General features: G+C 37.7%; 11 protein-coding genes and 2 non-coding genes across 13 annotated transcripts, besides 1 other annotated feature; 6 read left to right on the top strand and 7 right to left on the bottom strand.

Moving 5' to 3' along the window:
* Positions 1–232: 232 nt before the first annotated feature.
* On the bottom strand, positions 233–1,529 carry STP22 (ubiquitin-binding ESCRT-I subunit protein STP22; the record flags this gene model as incomplete). Its single annotated transcript, XM_002499086.1, has 2 exons — positions 233–1,381; positions 1,449–1,529. The coding sequence occupies 2 exons, from the start codon at positions 1,527–1,529 to the stop codon at positions 233–235; spliced, it is 1,230 nt and encodes a 409-aa protein (XP_002499131.1).
* Positions 1,530–2,805: 1,276 nt separating this feature from the next.
* On the top strand, positions 2,806–3,765 carry LDB16 (Ldb16p; the record flags this gene model as incomplete). Its single annotated transcript, XM_002499085.1, has 1 exon — positions 2,806–3,765. The coding sequence occupies one exon, from the start codon at positions 2,806–2,808 to the stop codon at positions 3,763–3,765; it is 960 nt and encodes a 319-aa protein (XP_002499130.1).
* A 99-nt stretch (positions 3,766–3,864) lies between these two features.
* ZYRO0E04510r lies at positions 3,865–3,936 on the bottom strand. The gene has a single exon. It is a non-coding gene; the product is annotated as a tRNA-Arg (tRNA).
* Positions 3,937–5,014: 1,078 nt separating this feature from the next.
* Positions 5,015–6,562, top strand: PGS1 (CDP-diacylglycerol--glycerol-3-phosphate 3-phosphatidyltransferase; the record flags this gene model as incomplete). Its single annotated transcript, XM_002499084.1, has 1 exon — positions 5,015–6,562. The coding sequence occupies one exon, from the start codon at positions 5,015–5,017 to the stop codon at positions 6,560–6,562; it is 1,548 nt and encodes a 515-aa protein (XP_002499129.1).
* Positions 6,563–6,657: 95 nt separating this feature from the next.
* Positions 6,658–7,526, bottom strand: ZYRO0E04466g (uncharacterized protein; the record flags this gene model as incomplete). The annotated part of the gene is made up of 2 exons (XM_002499083.1): positions 6,658–7,401; positions 7,491–7,526. The coding sequence occupies 2 exons, from the start codon at positions 7,524–7,526 to the stop codon at positions 6,658–6,660; spliced, it is 780 nt and encodes a 259-aa protein (XP_002499128.1).
* A 246-nt stretch (positions 7,527–7,772) lies between these two features.
* On the top strand, positions 7,773–8,333 carry RER1 (protein retrieval receptor; the record flags this gene model as incomplete). The annotated part of the gene is made up of 1 exon (XM_002499082.1): positions 7,773–8,333. The coding sequence occupies one exon, from the start codon at positions 7,773–7,775 to the stop codon at positions 8,331–8,333; it is 561 nt and encodes a 186-aa protein (XP_002499127.1).
* A 315-nt stretch (positions 8,334–8,648) lies between these two features.
* On the top strand, positions 8,649–9,827 carry ZYRO0E04422g (uncharacterized protein; the record flags this gene model as incomplete). The annotated part of the gene is made up of 1 exon (XM_002499081.1): positions 8,649–9,827. The coding sequence occupies one exon, from the start codon at positions 8,649–8,651 to the stop codon at positions 9,825–9,827; it is 1,179 nt and encodes a 392-aa protein (XP_002499126.1).
* A 118-nt stretch (positions 9,828–9,945) lies between these two features.
* Positions 9,946–10,114: a sequence feature (Centromere Zyro0E).
* A 919-nt stretch (positions 10,115–11,033) lies between these two features.
* On the bottom strand, positions 11,034–12,014 carry CDC10 (septin CDC10; the record flags this gene model as incomplete). The annotated part of the gene is made up of 1 exon (XM_002499080.1): positions 11,034–12,014. One exon carries the CDS (start codon positions 12,012–12,014, stop codon positions 11,034–11,036), a length of 981 nt encoding a protein of 326 aa, XP_002499125.1.
* A 324-nt stretch (positions 12,015–12,338) lies between these two features.
* MRPL32 (mitochondrial 54S ribosomal protein bL32m) lies at positions 12,339–12,899 on the top strand (the record flags this gene model as incomplete). Its single annotated transcript, XM_002499079.1, has 1 exon — positions 12,339–12,899. The coding sequence occupies one exon, from the start codon at positions 12,339–12,341 to the stop codon at positions 12,897–12,899; it is 561 nt and encodes a 186-aa protein (XP_002499124.1).
* A 960-nt stretch (positions 12,900–13,859) lies between these two features.
* ZYRO0E04334g (uncharacterized protein) lies at positions 13,860–14,291 on the bottom strand (the record flags this gene model as incomplete). Its single annotated transcript, XM_002499078.1, has 1 exon — positions 13,860–14,291. The coding sequence occupies one exon, from the start codon at positions 14,289–14,291 to the stop codon at positions 13,860–13,862; it is 432 nt and encodes a 143-aa protein (XP_002499123.1).
* A 1,234-nt stretch (positions 14,292–15,525) lies between these two features.
* Positions 15,526–16,449, bottom strand: YCP4 (flavodoxin-like fold family protein; the record flags this gene model as incomplete). The annotated part of the gene is made up of 1 exon (XM_002499077.1): positions 15,526–16,449. The coding sequence occupies one exon, from the start codon at positions 16,447–16,449 to the stop codon at positions 15,526–15,528; it is 924 nt and encodes a 307-aa protein (XP_002499122.1).
* A 931-nt stretch (positions 16,450–17,380) lies between these two features.
* CIT2 (citrate (Si)-synthase CIT2) lies at positions 17,381–18,796 on the bottom strand (the record flags this gene model as incomplete). The annotated part of the gene is made up of 1 exon (XM_002499076.1): positions 17,381–18,796. One exon carries the CDS (start codon positions 18,794–18,796, stop codon positions 17,381–17,383), a length of 1,416 nt encoding a protein of 471 aa, XP_002499121.1.
* An 809-nt stretch (positions 18,797–19,605) lies between these two features.
* Positions 19,606–19,679, top strand: ZYRO0E04268r. Its single transcript has one exon. It is a non-coding gene; the product is annotated as a tRNA-Asn (tRNA).
* Positions 19,680–20,584: the final 905 nt, after the last annotated feature.

The raw sequence follows: 20,584 nt of genomic DNA, 5'->3' as shown, positions 1-20,584 counted from the left end.
GGACTTGTGAATGCTGTTCTACTAAACTACCTTTCTATACCGTAGATAAGTTTTCAATAACCATCTCATCTCATCTTTGAAAAAAATTTTTTTTGTTTTCCTCCTGCTGGAAAAACAAATCATTCAACAGATCACGTGATTGAGAATTTTTTTTTTCAGATTTATTAGCGGCTAAAGTCATGAAAATGTCATACTATTGAAGAAGAGAACTTCTATTGATGCATTCATTCAATCATTGCCTTAATCTTTCAATTATGTTTTGAATGTGCATCCTGGTAAAGAATTGTTCTCTTCCCAATTGTCTTGTCTTTTTAACAAATACATCCAAATTAACGGCGTCACGATTGAGTAATCTTGCCAAAACATGCATTGTATCCGAAAGAGCATAATCCCTTGCCACTGATTCGTACAACTGATTCAAAGCAGGATTTTGTGCTGTCACTAAAGAGGACGGATCAATTTCTTCACCATTTTCTTTCTCATATAATTCTATTTTATCAAAATGCCTTTTAATCAAACTAATTTCACCTTGTAATGATGCCTTAGTTAGTTCAATAGATTCTCTAATATTTTTCAACGAGTCAGTTTCGTATCTGTACATGGATTCAAACTGCCGCTGTGCTGATGCTATGGATAATTTACGATTCTGTAGATTTTCATTAATATAAGCTAAGTCTGCTTCACTCATTTGGTTTAATGCATGCTGCAAATCACCTAAAACTGCTTTGTGAGTGTTATCAGCATTTTCAGTAGCAACAGAGTCTAACAGATCCAATGAATGTGCTGGCTGAGGTTTCTTGGGCAATACAGGGGGGACTTCTGCAAGTCTAGGTTCCGGTGTAGCTTTTGATGGGATATTTGACGGTAGAATATTATCATTAGAAGTCGAATGAAGGAAACCTGTCTTCTTGGGTAATGGTGGTTTAGGGATTTCTTCTACTGGATTAGGTGGCAGTTTTGGTGGTAATGTTAAATATGTGTTTGAATCACCAGGAGCCACCGGATCAATTACATGGTCATAACGACATATCTTAATACACTCCTGCACTACGTGTAAAAGATTGCAGGTATCGGCATTCCATTTTCCAAATATAGGTAAAGTTATCAATCCATTGGGGTCAACATGTTCACCCGGTGAAACTTTAGCATCCTTCAAAGATTCCAAATCAATATACACTATTGGATGCTCCAAAGGATAAGACTTGGGGATCCATATGAGTAAAGGTACTGGGGATCCAATCTCAGGTTTACCATATATGCATAGGAGTAATTCGGATATACCGTTGGAATCAGTATAAACTCTTGTCCTAGGCCTCAGTTGTTTGTAATAGCTAAGTACAACTACAGAATCGTGGAATGTTGTCTTCTTATCATGATAGATCTAGTTTTTACGGCGTTTTAATTGTTAATATGCGTGCTCGATGTGCAAGAAGTTTGATGATACATACTGGTTGAATGACTCCAAATAGCCAATTAATCACTGGTTGTGGGATGGAAACGAAACTTTCATCATTGGAAGCTGGTGGCATTGCTTCTGATTTTTTCTTTACCTTTTTTTTCTTTTTTACTGCAATTCTTTAAACATTATTACTGTCCCTTAACAAGATAATTGATATTACTTTGTCTCGCCTAAGTGAGACCTTGAACTACAAGTTTATCTACCTTCTATTGAACAGAGAATAATCGAATCGTTCAAGAAACAGAGGTAGTTCGTTGGCCAAGATACATTTCGAGAAACGATGAGTTTGTATGTGAATCTCTAAGATATATCTTTATTGTTTTTTCGTCGTTCTCTATTGACTAACATTCATACATTATAGTTATACGGTCGTTGCCACTTTTCTACTGGTTGCCATTCTATCCACAATTTTCTGGTTCTGTGCTCCCAAACAGAATCAAACGTATGTGAATTTTGCATTCTAGATTTTATTTTACTCCTCAAAAGTTTCAATGCATTCTGAACAAGAATTACTAACTTGTATTACTACTACTATATTTGCAGCGTCTGGAGAAGCACAGTAATTCTATCTATGTCAATGATGTTTCTGATGTGGGCCATTACGTACCTGTGTCAACTTCACCCTTTGATAGCACCTCGTCGCTCTGACTTGAGACCAGAATTCACAGAATAACTAATTGATTTGACGTCAAGAATCTAGCCCTACCCTTTTGTTTTTTGTAAATGTAATATAATATTATACAAGGATTAACATTTTTTCTTTCAAGACGTAATTCATTCACTTAATGAGATTCAAGATTGCATAAACTGTAGCGAAGCATTAAATCCCACTGCTCAAGGGGGTAAAAGAGCACAGCGAGTCAAATAACGCATCCACACGATCCATGCAATAGCCTAACCACGGGTGTATCAAAGTTGCAGAAAGACTATCACAAGGCTTGTTCTTCTCCATCACCAGAACCCAATATTTCACGGTAGCGAACGAAAAATGGGGCAGAAACAGGAGTTATATCATAAGGATAGAAAGTAAATAAGCAAATAGTTTTACGCTCTTGGTATAACCTTATACCAAATCATGAAAACTGTTCTCTCAATCCTCATGGACAAACAGGTAATTGTCTGTTGGACCTCAGAAAAGGGGATGAGAGTAGTGAAAAAGTGGAAGGAAGTGAAAAAATAACCAGCTCGCCTTTTGAATGCGAGTAAAGTGCGGGTTAGTTAGCGGGAGGAAACATCCAAAGTAGAGTGCAATAATAATACAGTTAGAGCATGCATAATTATTGACTCGCCACACCCGCCATTTGTTTAGGTTATTGACTAACTGTTTTTTGAATGGTTTAACTTAGATGAAGTCCATAGAGAAGGTAATTGCCTTAGGGAAGGATTTTGGACTTTTCCTAGCATACAGTTGCGCTTATTGCATTAGCGTTTTCTTTGAATATACCATTTCCTGGATACCGCCTCTTTATGGAATCCTTAAACGTATTATTACGTTTTTTCGGGCCTTATTTTTTGCTCCCCTCCGTATTATCATAAAGGTTGTACTTCAGTTATTTCTGCTACCGGTGAATGTACCGCTGAGGCTGTTATTAGGTACGTCCCTGCAGCAGATTTTGTTGCATACCACGAGTTGGACTGATGGTTATGTCATTGTTACAATTTTACAATATTGGTTAGCATTGACGATATTAGGAGTCTTGATTGGAGCTATCTGTGGAACTTCTCTCAGCGTCGTACACTCTATATGGGGAATTCCTGATATTTACATTGAAATACCCATAAGATTTTGGAAACTTATACCATCTTTAAGTGTGTGGTTGAAAAACCATTTACCATTATATAATAACGTTGAGACTCAACTCAATGGGAAGGGACCAGAATTCAAAGGTGCTCCACCGTCACCTCTCTCAACCCCTTCATCACCACCGCCACAAACGCCGATTATGGTTGACTCAGAACTTTCAAAAATGCCGGCTACACCAAAACATCAATCTAATTCCAAGAAATGTTCAAGACCTCCTAGCATTTCAAAAGGAAGCATTTTGAAGGTTGCCTCCAAATTACCTAGCGATTTTTTCCAACAGGTGCAATCTGAGGGCAAGTTTGACGAAGAAATCCAACGATACATGTCCCCAGGTGAATCTTCTCAGGATACTACGCAGGATTCAAGTGCAGAATTTACAGATCTTTGGGACAAGGTGGAAGAATCGCCAACTACCTTGAAAACTGAGGACGGTTTGGCTACCCTTTCGAGACGAAGAAATTTTCTGGACTCTGATGGAAATAGAAAGCTTGACGTTAAATAAATGCATTTTGTATCGATACTTAGGTCATAAAAAAGGAACTGGGACTCCAAAGGGCGTTGCCGCCTTAGCTCTCGTGCATAACGCAGGAGCAAAAAGAAAAGCTCATGGCGGGGGTCGAACCCACAATCTTCTGATTAGAAGTCAGACGCGTTGCCATTACGCCACACGAGCTATTAACTGATGATAGATTCAAGAAATAGAACACCCGTACCTAGTTATTATGATCATGCGATAATAGAATACTCTCAATTGGCTGGCATATACAGGATTCTTTAGATGTGTTATTGAAGTCTTCTTTTAGAACTTTCCTATGGGTAGACAATATATTATGAGATGGTTTCATTCGTTTCTTGAGTAATCTCAATTTTGGCTTCTGATATAATAACGATAACCCTTTGACAGAAGCAATCACGAAGGGAGCTCATTGCTTCCCGTAATTTTGGAATACTGTAGGAACAGATAGAAGCACAATGTTGCCATGCACAATGCAGCTAATAGTTTCAAATAAAAATTTAGGATTCTTTGCATCATCTTGTCATCAATATCCAGAAGTGTTTTCCTAAAGAGTCGGTGTAATTGCCAGATTGACTCGCCATATTGTTCGGTAGAAAAGGTTCGTAAACTGCATAAACACTTCCCCTAACTCATCTGAGCAGGCAGTTGGAATTACAGAGGATATAAAACACCTTTGGAAATCATGATTTTACGCGGCTAATTATTGCATACATTTCTGGTTATATAGTAATTGGAAGTAAGTTAAAGCTATTTCGTAAGCATTGCAGTTTAAATAGCTGTGGTAAATGAAGAAGACAGGAGTTGACAGTGTTATCTTAAAGTTCCCTAAGATGAAAGGCTTGAAGTTGGATGAACGGCGGTGGGCTCGCATGTTAGAGTATCTGTATACTCGAATTACCAATATGTTTTATACAAGATGCAGAAAAGAATAATATCAAAGACAAGCGACAGTGAAGCCCATTGTAGAGGGGTCGGAATTACCAGATGCAACGAGAAACAGCTAGTTAGATTTAAAAAGCGACGTATTCTGCTAATATCGATGGGGGATGATGAACTTTTTCATTTTAGATCCGTTCATGTGATGAAAATTGTTCCGCTGTTTGAAGTATATCCAACACCCCCAATCGTACTGCTACCAACAAAACATAATACAACAGAGGGGGGAAACTCTGGATAAGACGGACAGAATCCATCCAGTTCTATTTGAGGATTGCTGTCGTAAAATTGACAGCATATGAGGTCTTCCCACCGTATCTTATTGAGTTGTGCTGTTTGGAGACATACCTGTTCATCAAAATCCATCAGATTCAGTTCGAGAACGATGTCTACACATTCATATTTGGATTTGGTAAAAGAGAAATTATCTGTATTGAGTACAAAATTCTATTTTAGGCGTAATGAAATAGATGTACTGTATTCACCATCTGATTTTTACGAAACTCTTAAGTCTAAGATTTCAAAGGCGGAAAGAAGAATATTTCTTGCCTCACTATATCTGGGGAAAACCGAGGATGAATTAGTTGATTGCATAGGGAAAGCCTTGGAAAATAATCCTAATCTTAAGGTTTACTTTTTGATAGATGGCCTTCGAGGTACGAGAGAAGCTCCTTCTAAATGTTCAGCGACCCTATTAGCTCGACTTCTTGAAAAATATGATAATAGAGTGGACATACGTCTTTATAAGACACCAGCCGTTATAGGTTGGAAAGAATCTGTGGTACCCAAAAGATTTAATGAAGGTTTAGGACTTCAACATATGAAAATATATGGGTTTGATGATGAATTACTCTTGTCAGGAGCTAATCTCTCATCAGATTATTTCACTAACAGACAAGATAGGTACTACCTTTTCAGATCAAAACCATTTGCGGATTATTATTTTCAATTGCATCAATTGATAAGTAAACTCAGTTATAAGGTCAAAAGCACTGACACTTTACAAAAATTCCAATTGTGTTGGCCGCAATCTAATCTCGCACAAGAGCCTAAAATTTGTAAAAAAACCTTTATTAGACATGCGGCAGATGAACTTCAAAAATTTTTAAAAAGAGTCAACTCCCATCAGGATGCTAAGGAGGCAGAAGTCTCACAAGGAGGAGAGTTTCCAACTGTAGTTTATCCAATTTCACAATTCACACCATTGTTTACAGGATTGCATGATTATTCTACTGAAAAACCTACTCTCCTTGATGTTTTGTCCACGATAAAGGACCCTTCAATAAATTGGACCTTTACCGCAGGATATTTCAATATGTTTCCTGCAATTATGAACCAATTAATCTCTACGCCTTCCGAGCACGCCACGGTAATTACAGCTTCCCCCTACGCTAATGGTTTTTTTGAATCCAAGGGAGTTTCTGGTAACCTACCTGGCGCTTACCTCCACCTTTCTAAGAAATTCTTGCAAAATGTGAAGAGAAGTGGAAAGGAGTCAAATATCATTTTAAAAGAATGGAAAAGAGGTGTTGTAAATAAGCCTGGTGGTTGGTCTTATCATGCCAAGGGTATTTGGATATCTGGTATGACGGAAAAAGATGATAGACCCCTAGTGACATGCATTGGTTCTTCGAATTACACGAGAAGAGCATATTCTTCGGATTTGGAGTCGAACGCTCTAATAGTTACGAGAGACGAGGAATTGAGAGATAAGATGAGGAATGAACTAGAAAACCTACTTAAATACACTAAGTCAATCAATCTGGATGATTTCAAAAATGATCCTGGGAGAAAAGTCGGTACTGGCGTTAAAATCGCAACATCGATTCTGGGATCAAAGCTTTGAAGATGTCAAAAAACTTGATACAACTAGACCATTCAAAAACGTAGAATGATAATCTGTAAATAGTATTCTTATAATGACACGATAGGGAGTAGGTATTATTCACCCCGAGGTAAGTATGGTTTCTTCTTAACATAAAGACATTGCGCCTGATAAAGGATCGCGCATAAGGATAAGAACTGCACCAATGTTACAACCCATGGGCAATTATTGAAGGCATTTTGGTGAAATTCTTTATTAGGAGAAGATACTAGGCTTCCGACGAGAATAAGAAGGCACGCTAATGAATTGACGATGATGTATTTTGAAGAAATGCCTCGAGTGCAAAAGCCCATCCAATTAAGTGTTATCTGTGGTAAAAATTTGAAAGCTCTGATGGTATTACCAATAACCCACAAGTAATTAACGTGGTCAATATAGAATACTCCAAACTTACCAGAATCACGTTCAGGAAGGTTATGGCAAGCACAAAAATATGTAAACATTGAAAACGATGCAAATATCCCTATGATCGACATGCAGGTGGTTGAAAATCCCTGGTAAATATGTTTTGTAGATTGGTATAGCATTAATTGTCGAAGAACTAATAAGCCACATATAGTGAGGATTACATCCTTTATGAGTAATGGGTTTGAAATGGGGATATTCGATCCATCTAAAGGATAAAATAATGGGAATCTTCTAGACAGTTGTAATCGCACTAGAGGCGACCATCTATAATTGATTGTGCAGTAAATTGTGAGAAATTGACCCACTATCTCCAGTAGATACAGGTCATAGGATAGTCCATAGACCGAATGATGAAGCTTGTTATATCGTTTTTGGTATAGGATGGCTATACTCTGTCAGAATTTATCGAGAACGATACGTCGGTTAGTACATCAATTTAAAGCATGGTTGAGGGTAGGAGGGAAAATGCCTGTTGACATACGGATAAGAATCCTGAAATGCACTGTAGAAAAATCATATATTGATCAGTTGTCCTCCAACTTTTCTACAATGTCCTTCGAGTCTGGCATTAATAACTACCCTAACTAAAACCTCTTGCTTGTTTGGCACTTGGCTTCGCGTTTTTCATTTAGCTTCATTCCCGAAGTATAAGTGCGTAAAAATGAAGAATACAGCGTTTGCCAGAACACTTTAGACACCACGTATGGAATATATTTGATAGCATTAAAAGAAACTAATACGTATTTGAAATTGGTGATTGAAAATGGAATTGGAAGAAGGAGATAGATCCCAGTTAAATACTTTAAGTCCCATCTCTGTACGTTACCATAGGGCACTGACCATTTATAGATATTATTTGGACAAAAGTGTCCCGCTAATCAAGGAGCGTTGGGGAGCATTGATTCTATTGCTTTTCCTCTTCGAATTGAGAGTTGTCTTAACACACAAATGGTATCTTTCATGTTATACTCATGGAATATTTTTATTGAATCAATTTCTAGCATTTTTGACACCTAAGTTTGATCTCTCTCTGCAACAAGATGAGGAGAACAAGGAACTAGAGGCAGGGGAGAGGTCAGAAGAATTTAGGCCTTTTATAAGGAGACTTCCAGAATTCAAATTCTGGCATTATAGTGCCAGAGCTACTTTAGTAGCTTTGGTCTCTACACTTTTCAATATTACAGACGTTCCAGTCTTTTGGCCCATTCTACTCGTCTACTTCATTATCATCTTCGTTTTAACCATGAAAAGACAAATTCAACACATGTTGAAATACAGATATATCCCATTGGATATTGGCAAGAAGAAATATGGTTCAAAATGAAATGTACTCGTTAGAAAATGTTTCCGGTCATCCTCGTGGATCGGCGGAGAAATTGAATGCATTAGCACAGTTGTACAGTTGTAGAATTCGTAGTAGATATAGTTCAATATCATTGATTTAAGGAATTACATCGATCTTCTCATATATAGATTTAAAAAACTTGTATTTGTCTTATGTGGCTTATCGAGCCGCGTATAATTGCGTACGATATTCTTCTCGAGGTGAAAGGAGCTTTCCAGGTAGTTTAATAATTGTTTACTCCGTGTCAGTATTTGAAAGATGACAACAAGTTATAGAAACACCTGCTGAAGGATTATGAAGTTGATAAAAGAGGTTAGACCATCTAACAACTCGGATGAAGCCCATATTACATTGATACCTCAAGAAAAGGAGGATCTTTTCACCATTCACCAATTAGTAGGCAAAGGTGATGAACTTATCTTCAAGAGAAAGGTTACGTCTTCTGTGAAAGAGGATGCGAATAAGAAGAAGCAGCAAGAGTTGAAAAGATTGAGGATTGTCGTGGAATCCGAAGAATTTGATATGAAAGAGGAATCATTAAGATATAAGGGGAAAACAGTCCGTGATAACGATGTCCCGGATAAAGACGATTATCCTGTTGGTGTATTTTTCTCTACTAATATTGATTACACTTATCCCATCACCATCATAAAATATGATTTCAATGCTTATCACAAAAAACTGTTAAAAGAAGCCACTCAACCAGCAAGCAGGGCGGACACTGCTGCGGTTGTCTTACAAGAGGGACTTGCGCACGTTTGTGTGTTAACAGCTTCTTCGACTATTTTGAAACAGAAAGTTGAGTATACTCTACCGAAGAAAAAGAGAGCAACTGACGTTGCAAAGTTTGATGAAAAAACCCAAAAGTTCTACAAGGCAATTTATGAATCGATTAAGAGAAATTTTGATTTTGAGAAACTAAAAATGATAATACTGTGTTCACCAGGTTTTTATGCAAAGACGCTGTATGATAAAATTATTCAATATGCCCAAGAAGAACAGAACAAAGTTCTAATAAATAACAAAGGCAAATTTTTGGTGGCACACTCTTCAACTGGGTACATACAGGGGATCACGGAAGTCCTCAAGAATCCAAGCTATGCTTCAAAACTACAGGACACCAAATTTTCTCAGGAGGTGCTAATCATTGACCAGTTCCTTCAACATTTAAATGATGATGATTTTAAGGCTTGGTATGGTGAGGCAGAAGTAACCAAGGCAGTTGATTTAGGGGCTGTCAACACGTTGTTGATTACGGATACTTTGATGCGTTCTGATGATATTGATCAGAGAAAAAAATCCTTAGATTTGGCCCAGCAAGTGGAAAGATTAGGTGGGAAAGTTGCAGTTTTTAGTGCGCTGCATAATTCGGGTGAAGAGCTTAATAGACTAACTGGTATAGCTTGTATTTTGAACTATCCTATTCCTGATCTAGACGAAGATTTGGAGGAGGATGAAGAGGAGGATGACTAGAGAGACATATACGTAACTCACAGAATTTGTAAATCATCTTTAAATTTTCTGTCTAAATTATGTTCATTCTACAGTACTTATTCTGCACGTTGTTTTATTTCTGGCGGCATTTAATAGTATCACGTGCACTATTTACTTAGCGCTTTTTAAAGTAAACCTTTTTTTAAAAACTTTTTTAAACTTCTTAAATTATTCTCATAAAATATTCAACGTATAAAATATTCTAAGTATATGTTTTTTAAAAATATTTGTAAAGTAGTTTTGTACCTCGGTTCCGAAGATAAAAAATAAGTCTTTTTGTAAGATTTTATTACACACCTAATGCGTATTATGCTATGTTACACTATGTACCTCAGCGTTTATGTAGGTTACCAAAATAAGGTGAACAACGAAAGACGTTAACCTCAAAGGGCTCTCTTCTTTTAAAGTGTTGGTTAACTTAGGAATACATACTGATTGTGAGTTACAACACCATCCAGATGTATTGTAAATTTTAAACTCGTAGATACATCCGATGTTAACCACCCAGAAGCCGCGGTAGCTGGACGAATTCCAAACTAGTCTGGAGTAATTTTTGAAGTGAATGTTCAAATACTCTCAGATCTCTGGGGCCGTGGTTTCCTTTCTGTGTCTTCGAATTTTCTTCGACATCTGCCATTGAAGGTAGGTGGAAGAAATCCAACTTTACTTGTACCATATGAATCTATCTATACATATTCATACTATATATGTATTAAGTATTTTATCTAATTATCTATATAATCATTTAAAATATTAACAACATATGAAACCGCTTAGGAAGTTCAATGGCCCTCCGCTTTACAGTTTCTGCACGAAAATGTACCGTCAAAGGTCTATAATGCCATGAAGTAAGTTCCTGTTTTCAAGCTTTAGGACACTAAATCTTGAAGCATTAATTGTCTTTCTTTCCCCAAAATCTCGAAGAATCAATTCACCTTGGTGTATACCTTTCAAGAAATGTACCGCCAGCATATGATTGATTATTAGAATTTTATTTACTGTAGTACGACCCGGTGTGAAATTCACATTATATTTTGGTCGGCTATATAGATAAACCAGCTATTTAATTAAATAGCATCTAATTCACCGTTTTTATTATTTGTGTTCTGCCCCGTTCATCGTGTTAATCACCTCCATTGATTAAAAATAAAAATAGAAATAAAGTAACAATCCACTAAATAAGTATCAACGCTGGTAAGCACCACCATTGGAAGGACCTGCAGAGGTACGGCTACTTGCATTTTCTTTCAAAGCAATCAATTGCCTAGCTCTGAAACCTTCATAATGAATGTAAGATGTAGTTTCGATCAAATCTTCCAAATGGGTTCTAATTAAAAATTCCCTGAGATAAACAAATTCACATTGATTAATATCTTCCACATTTACAGCTCCCCAACGAGTCTTTCTGCCTCTAAAGGTCTCACCGTTGACTTCAATTTCTCTTTCAGATCCGACTACCGCGAAAGGCACGATAGATCTTATACTTTCGTTTAATTCCAATTCTTCTTCCGTAAGTTCATCAGTATCATATGGATAAATACGGAATTTATGTTTTTTGAACTCTTGTTGAATGATTTCTCTAAAATGCGCCCTTTCTTCCAAAGTTAAGGTATCCGCCTTGGCAATGACAGGAATCACATTAGCAATCTCTGTCAACTTTTTCAAAGCAGCAATATCTAAAGCTGATAATCCCTTCCCATTAGGTTGCAGGAAATAAAGAACTGCGTGAACTCTACTGTCACGAATATATCTGTCACGCTGAGCCGTCAATTCTTTACGCAAATATTGTGAATATTGTTCCTTAATGTACTTCACAATTGGTTCCCACACTTTATTGTTGTTAATTTGATCACCAAAACCTGGCGTATCGATAACATTGATGTTCAAACGAACTCTGTCCTCTAACAAAGTATGCGAGGACACTTTCATTTCTGTCGTTTTGGTGACAGGAACTTGAGTGATATCGGTGCCAGTAGCGGAATCAATCAAATGTGATGCAAATAAAGTATTGATCAAGGTACTTTTACCCAATCCAGAGTGACCTACCACCATAACATTGAATTGGAAACCTCTCTTGAGAAGACGGTGTTCGATCTGACTTGTAATAGTATCAAAACCGACATAAGACGTGGGCTGAATTCCAGCTAAAGCAGGTGGTGCAGACATCTTCTTCTTTCTTAAAGTTTTACTCTTGGTTACTTGAATTGAGCAATTTGAACTTCAATTATAATAGGAAGCGTTTGAATTGTAGTTATGCAAGATCGTGTTGATCTAGTATATTTGTTCCAGGTAAACGGAACGCGTGGAATCCACAAAGGTATGCACATGTTTCCGTTTTATGTGATCTTTTTCAAATTTTCAACATGAAATTGAAATTGAAATTGAAAAATTCAATGAGCCAAGGCGGACGAGTGATAATTGAAGATTCGATTGATTAACTGAAGGGGCCCATTGATTGATTATCAATCCATTACCACTATACTTGATCCAATGTCGAGTATTGGATTTTCTATGAGCAGGTTTTACTTATCTGCGACGACACTTTTACCCTGGGTTAAACCCCTGGGAGGCCCTATGATTGGTGAACTTCCCAAGCAATTGCCTGAAAGTTTAAGAAAATGGATAGATCAGAGAACTAAAAAGAACGAAGAAGGATCAATTGTTGAGGAAGATTTTTTTTCCAATAACGGTAGACTTTTAGCGGTTCCCAAGAAGAAGGTTACACATCAAAAAAAGAGACAAAGATTGTATGCACCAGGTAAAAAACAGTTAAAATTTATCCACGAATTGAATAAATGTCCTTCTTGTGGTCATTACAAGAGAGCCAATTGTCTGTGTATGCATTGTGTCCAACATGTTCGTCACATTTGGAAGACTCAGACGGTGAAGGAGAGACAAGAACCTTCACAAGAACAGGAACTATCAGATTTGGATAAGAGAATTTTGTATCCTGGTAAGAAGGAAACTGAGTACAACAAGAAACTCAAGGATAAAGACAGTTATTTGGAAAGACGCATGAGAACACTTCCCGTGGAGGAAAAAGACAAGTAAAATTTGTTAATTAATTATCAATCAAGTATTCGTGTACATAGAATTTTAACATAGAATTTAAACAGAAAATACGGGGGACTTCTTGTTTTTTTTCGATCAACTTAATATATGGTGAATTGAGAATGTCCATTGAATGGAAATTGTCCTTGCAGAAGCTAAACATATAAATATAAACATATAAATAAAGAGGATTCAGTTAAAAATTCTGCCCAAAACCAAACAAATACAGAAAGCTTCTCTATTTTTAAAAGCACTTTACACATATATCTTATTTCCCCCCCGCCTAAATTAGACGCCGACACAAAAAGGACGAACTACAGTTAGACAAATATTCAGATAAACGTTAGAGAAATTCAGTAAACCCTTTGGTTGAAATTTGTCCAATAATCTTGGACAATTCTTTTCCTACTAATCAATGATCGAAGGAAATAACTTTTTCTCCCGTTACCTCCCTGCCATCTTGAATTAAGAGGTTCCAATTCTACTCCGTGGGTCAAAAATTCACTTTTCAAAAATTTGTTTGTACCTGAGAGAAAATAAGACAAGCAATCCATTTTTTCATTGAGTTGACGTACTTCTATTCTTTTAGCATTTAGTTTTCCAGCAATCTCAAAATTTCTGGATTGTAACCGGTCCAGCCTACAGTGTAATTCCTTCGGCCTTCCTTCAGCGACTACATTAGTTTTTTAAAGGAATCTGACGGTATTTGCAAAGCATTCCAATTGTTCCCGCAAGCATTCCATCTCAGATTGGATACCCTTCCTTTGTCGATCCATATCCAAGACCGCATGCTCCAACTTAGAAAGCGACTTTCCAGTACTTCAGGAATCGTATAATCTTGAATTGAATTTAAAGTGTTCGACATTGCTAAGCTTGAAATTGTTGAAATCCTTCTGTAATTTCTCATGCTTTTCTTTTTAAATGATATTTCCAACCCACCAGATTCATTTTTTCAACCGATTATTGAGAGTCCTTTGAAAGAGATTCATTATTTTTCATTTTCAATTGTTCAATATTCTCCTGCATTTTCTCAAGACCTTTCCATGTATCAGCACTTTCTGTTTGACGATGTCCATTCTTACCTTCAGCTTGTAATTTTCTTTCCAAAATGACATTCACCATATGAAAGTATAAATCCTCTTCGACAACTATGGAGGTATCTTTCATTAAGCAGCTTTCCTTAAGAAATGATTCAACTTCATTTTGTAAGAGGATAATTTTTGCTCTAGTCTTTTGTAATTCCTCATCTTTTTTCTCCAATTCATTGTACTTGTGTTCCATTTCCTTATCGTATATACCACGATTTGAATCTCCAATTCTTGAACCTTTGCAATATTGCCTTTTAATCCAATTGTTAGTTGTTTTTAACTTGAAGTACCAAATTTCACACATTTTAGTAAAGCATTAAACGGAACAAGCTCAAAACTTTTGGAAATTAGTTTTCTAATTCATTTTTGTCTTTTCTAGTAGGTCAATGATTTTCTGCAGTTCTTTCAATTCATCAATAAGTACCCTTGAAGCTTTTTGATTTTTAAGACATTTAATTACTGACTCTAAGGACTGACCTTCTTGTGAAAGTTTCCTCTTTCTTTTAAGTGATTTTCACTTTTAATTCTTATCAACCCTTCAATTTCCTCGCTGAGGAGGCTTAAATTACGAGAACAATTGTTAGTGTCCAACTTGATCAATGGAATACTGCACAAGGAAAAGCATCTCCTAATCACAACCAATTCATCCTCCTGGTTTGATCGTGTGAGGCCGACAAAGCTAGACCCCATTTTTTAGAAATGATGGCGGCATACTTTGAGATTTGGAAGGATCTTTAACAATTGGCGGTTAAGGTTCGTAGAATCAAGTGTGACGGAGTCCGATACTTGCGCATTATTTATCATTGCATTTTCATTCTTACCATTATACAAAAGCTCTTCAATGGCGGTGGGAATCGGGGGATTAACAGTAATTGGTTCTTTTTTTCCTTTTTTTTTAAAAAAAAGAAACGAACAAAAATTGATTAGTTTATAGCTTATTTCTCGTAAACCTATTATAGATTAGAAGAAAATAAAAGGAATAGAAATCATAGAACTTCTTTACGTGGTTGCAGAATGTCACTGTGTCGCTTAAGCTGCTGCTATTATTTTTTTTTTCCTGTCGCGCGACAGACGGACAAGAACCGGCTCTGGAAACGTTCGGGAAAATAGATCTCACTTACTTTTACCCAGAGAGTGAATATCACATGACCGCATAAACATTTAACCACCAAGGATATAAGACTCATTGGTACAAATAAGAAGGACATCCTTAATTCAACCCTTTCCTAAGCTTTAGACCACTTCCATAAAATCCTTCATTATTCTTATCAACTTTAATATTAATGTTAACATTTCAAGAACATTATTAACGAAGAAAGCTTGTTCTCAAGATGCAAATCAAACAATTATTATTATCATGTTGCCAATCTCAAATTCTTCCCAAAGAGCAATGATATTATCAACATATTCAAAATTATTATATGAAAAATTGTCAGAAATATTAGTAGTAGTAGTATCTTATAGTACATTAAAAGAGGCGGGGAAAGATGCGATTATTAGAATCGATAACCCTATTTTCCAAAGAGGCTTTGGACTTTTCACATAATGATGCACTTCTTCTTCTTCTTACCATCCTTTTGAACAGGAATTGGACGATCTGGTGTGCCTTGAGCACCGTTAGCAGAACCGGAAGGTTTACCACCAGATTTAGCGGCACCATCAGAAGAACCGGCAGCAGCACCATTACTGGATGGAGACTTACCCTTTGGAGATGAAGCCTTCTTACCAGTAGCAGCAGCACCGGTGGCAGCAGAAGCGCCAGAATCAGTGGCGGCACCAGCAGCACCAGAATCAGTGGTGGCACCAGCAGCACCAGACTCAGTGGCGGCAGCAGCACCAGAGCCATGGCTAGAGGTGGTCTCGAACCTTAGAGAAGTTTCGTAGAAGGATTTACCTTGAATTTCAGCAATTCTCAATTCTAAAGCTGAAGGAGTTCTTGAACCATCAGCACCAGCCAAAGTACCGGCACCCCATGGTGAACCACCGTGCAATTCCTCAACATTACCTAATTCTGCAAAGACATCTCTGTAACCCAATGGAACGTAAATAATACCATGGTGTGTTAGATAACTCAAAGCAGATCTTAAAGTTGTTTCTTGACCACCACCTGGACTTGCAGTAGAAACGAAGGCACCAGCAATCTTACCAGCAAGAGCACCTTGAGCCCATAGACTACCGGTATGGTCCCAGAATGCACTCCACTGAGCTGGTAAACTACCAAACCTAGTTGGAATACCAAGTAAGAAGGCATCGTATTCGAGCAAAGTCTCTGGTGTAGCAACTGGGACATCTGGATTTTTCTCTGGTGCGTTCATCTTTTCTAAAGCCTCTTCTGGCAAAGTTTCTTCGACTCTGTAAAGATCTGCTTGACCGCCTGCAGCTTCAACACCCTTTTGGACTGCCTTAGCTAAAGTGTCAATATGACCGTACATAGAGTACGTTATAATAGCAACTTTACCCATAATGTATTGCTTGTGTATGTCTATGTGCTAGATTTGAAATTAACCAATTAATAAAATTGTTTAATGGAAAGGATTAATAGCCACACGAGACTAACTTTTTCTATATATTGGAAAGCAATCAGTACTCAAAGCTCCTTAAGAACAGCAACAAGTTTATCTTATATAGTTTTCTTCTAAGAAGGGATAGTTGTGATTTCGAGAAAATAACAAGAAGGAAAAAAACAAAAAACAAAAAAAAAGAGAGAGAGAGAGAGACAGGTGCTGAAGCAAAAAGCGGGAAGGCTGTTCAATCGCCTAAACAGGAGCTAATGAGGAACACATTTTCGGTATTATGATTACTACGATTATTATGCGAAAAATTGACTAAAATTTGTAAATCTTATGAATCCCAATCGGTATCCAATGTCACTAATTATTGACTAAAAAATTGTCGTACATATTGACAGATTACTAAGGGAAGACATAATCTACATAAGAATCTGCACAGCAGCCTTAGCCGCAGAAGCAGGAAAAGAAACGAGAAGAACCGATAGGACCACAAGTCGCACTAAGCACTAGTCAGCATTAGAAATAGTAGCAGCAGCAGCAACATAGACCCTTACCATGACAATAACTAAGTAAGCATGGACATGAGACGGAAAGACCGAATGAATAAAAGCATTGTTTCACCGATAAGGACATACAAACACCAAACAGGACTGCCGTTCGCGTCAGAGACTAACTTGCTGATATTGATTACCAAGCGATTACAAAGTAGCTCAGCGCTTATTTACTAACTACCATGACAAATCTTAAAGGGTATGGATAAAGGGATCATTAAGAATATGTAAGCGTTAGCTCGTAAATACTTTCAGCTCATCATCATGCGAAGTGGCCATGAATGCTATTTATTAGTTGTTTTTTTGTTTTTTCTCTCTTTATTGTTGTGGCCTTAGTTCTTGTTTTCGATGCTCTTGACCAAGTTAATAAACTTTTCAGTAGATAGAGACTTTGGTCTTTCAATTGGAGCACCAATTGCTCTGTCAATGATCAATTGTGGCAAAACACCGAATGCTCTTGCAACACCGAAAAGAACAGTGTAGAATGAAGCTTCACTCAAACCATAGTATTGCAATAGAACACCAGAATGAGAATCAACATTTGGCCATGGGTTCTTAGTCTTACCATGTTTGGTCAAGACGTCTGGTGCGACTTGATAGATGGTAGAAACCAATCTAAACAATTCATAGTCTGGGAAATGCTTTAGAGCAAACTCTCTTTGGGCGGTGTAACGAGGATCAGTCTTTCTCAAAACTGCATGACCGTAACCTGGAACAACACGACCAGAGTTCAAGGTATCCCACAAGTATTTTTCAATGACTTCAGGAGAGTAATCACCTTTAACTTCTTCTCTCAATTTGAATAACCATTCCAACACTTCTTGATTAGCACGACCGTGCAATGGACCAGCTAGACCGTTTAAACCGGCAGCTAGGGATAGATATGGAGAAGATAGAGCTGAACCAACAAGGTGAGTGGTGTGAGCGGAAACGTTACCACCTTCGTGATCAGAGTGGACAGTCAAATATAATCTCATCAATTCAACAAATTGACCATTTTCAAAACCCAACAGACTGGCCAAATTTGAACCATAGTCGGCGTTTGGATCGATAGCCGCTAGTTTACCATCCTTAAAAACGTTACGGTAAATCTTTGCAGCGATAACTGGCAACTTACCCAATAGATCCAAAGAATCTTCAAAGGCGTAGTTCCAGTAATCTTTCTTTGCAACACCTTGGGCATAAGCCTTGGCGAATTTAGACTCGGATTCCAAAGCGGTAATACCGATGGAAAACTGAGCCATTGGGTGCAAATCCTTTGGCAAATTGTCCAACAATTCAACCACGTGCTTAGGCAATTCCGATCTAGAGGCCAAATCAGCAGAAAATGCCTTAACCTGAGATTCGCTTGGAACCTCACCGGTTAACAATAACCAGAAAAGAGCTTCTGGTAATGGTTCATCACCACCAGCTGCCTTTGGTAGTTGTTTTTGAATTTCAGGAATGGTACGGCCTCTAAATCTAATACCTTCTTCAGGGTCCAAAACGGATCCCTCCCAAACAAGACCCTTGATACCACGCATACCACCAAAGGCTTGTTCTAATTTAACTTGATCGATAACGGTTTGTCCATGTTCTTTTTTCAATTTCTTAATCTCTTCTGCCTTGGCAGGGAAAATTTCTGCAAATCTTTCCTTTAAAGTCTTTTCAGCATTGCTGTAATAACGTTGAGCGATGAATTGGAATCTAGCGCTCTTTAGGGCGTGTCTAGCCAGAGTAGTTCTGGTAGATTGTGATAAAACTGACATATTTAGAACAATAATACGTTATGTTATTATTATATTATTATTATTATTATTGTATGATAGTATTACTACTAAAAACAACTACTCCACAATCTAGTTTCTCCACTAGGATGTGCTGAACGTTCAATTCAGTGGAAAACCTCCCTTACCCCGTCCTATTTATATCGGACTCCTTAAAAGTTCTTGGACCCGGAGGACACATGAAAGAGCTACCCAAGAAGACACAGACAGTAAAGGGACGTAAACACTTCAATACGTTATTTTGACTCCCCTTGATAGCTTCGGAGCTTAACCTTCTTCAGCATGTCATTGGTGGTACGAGCAGAACAATAACAATAATGTTAAGAACAACCAGAACAAGGGCAACGAGACAACTAACAGAAATGGCAACGGGAAAAACTCCTTTGGCGGTAACGGACGATAACATTCACTATGGGCTTTTTACATTTCTCTTTCTAAGGAAATTACGTACAACGACACTCGGCGGTTAATCAGCGCGGCAGTGCGTGACGTTGGTCATGCATGCTTGCATCGCACAAATGACCGGAACTGTTCAAAATTTTCCAACAGGACCCGAGCTCGGATCGGTCTGTCCTCTGAAAGTACGGCACGCCGAAAAAACAAAATATAGCGTTGGCCCAGGGTGGAAGGTGCAACGATCTCGGATTCGAACCTAGGATTCCTCCGGGGTAGTGAGAGTTGTTTCCCATTGGGCGTACACACAGATTTACGCATTATAAAATCCGCATCCATGTGACAACGCAGAGATATCACCTACGCCACGAATCTCTGCAGAAAATATAGAAATACGAGACTTCGTGGCCAAGCTGGTTAAGGCGTGCGACTGTTAATCGCAAGAGCGTGAGTTCGATCCTCACCGAGGTCGTTTAATTTTTCTTTTTCACTCTACTAAAGCTGCTGCCACTATTAGTAGTTACAAGAACAATCCAAGAGTGTGTGGATAAAACGACGAACTACTTTACACGTGACAAGAGCCTCATGAATTAACATGCTTATATTGTATGCGCTGGTACGGATCCAACAAAAGAAAATCATTAATCGCATTGGGTAAAAAAATTAGTACTTCTTGCGTCCTCCCAATGAACGACGTGAGTTTTTTTTTAAACAGGCTTAGTCTCAGTATGTGTTACAAGTTGTTACGTTACGTTACGTGACAAAGTAGTGTAGCGTTTGCAGTGATATTTCTTTTATTCTACACACCACGACCTCAGTATCTTTAGACAGTCAAAGAAAGAAACAAAGTAATCCGCGTCGCGCCGCGTCCTAAAGAGAAGGAAATCTGTACCACACATACACACATTCAAGAATTTCATAAGAGAATTTTAATCAAGTAGTCAAACTTGGCATTTTCAGCTCGGGTCTTCTCTATACTATTTACAATTTTAGCTACTGCTACGTTTATCACTTTACTTTTTGATTAACAAGGTAACCAACGGTAGGAAGGGAAAAAGAAAGAGCGTCGAGTGAGATACACACTGTAAGGAGATTTTTCTTTTTTTTTTCTTTTGCATAGTAATAGTGAGTTACGTTGAGTTAAATTGGATTGAAAATCCCCAAACAGGACATCTGCTGTTTGTATTTTTGCTAGAATTACATTCTCCAGAAAGAGGAAGAGCAGAGAGGGAGAAAAAAAAAACAACTTCAGGTACGAGTTAGTTGAGGTAGTGTGTGATCTGACTAAAATTAATTATAAACGCACACAAACATTCCCTCACAATTAGCTAACTAGTAGTAACCGTATCGGTTTATTCAGTTTCGGTGTCTGAGTGT

This window comes from Zygosaccharomyces rouxii (assembly GCF_000026365.1).
Source record: "Zygosaccharomyces rouxii strain CBS732 chromosome E complete sequence".
Taxonomy (NCBI): domain Eukaryota; kingdom Fungi; phylum Ascomycota; class Saccharomycetes; order Saccharomycetales; family Saccharomycetaceae; genus Zygosaccharomyces; species Zygosaccharomyces rouxii.
Note: the sequence above shows the minus strand (reverse complement) of the source record. Positions and strands in the feature narration are given on the sequence as shown.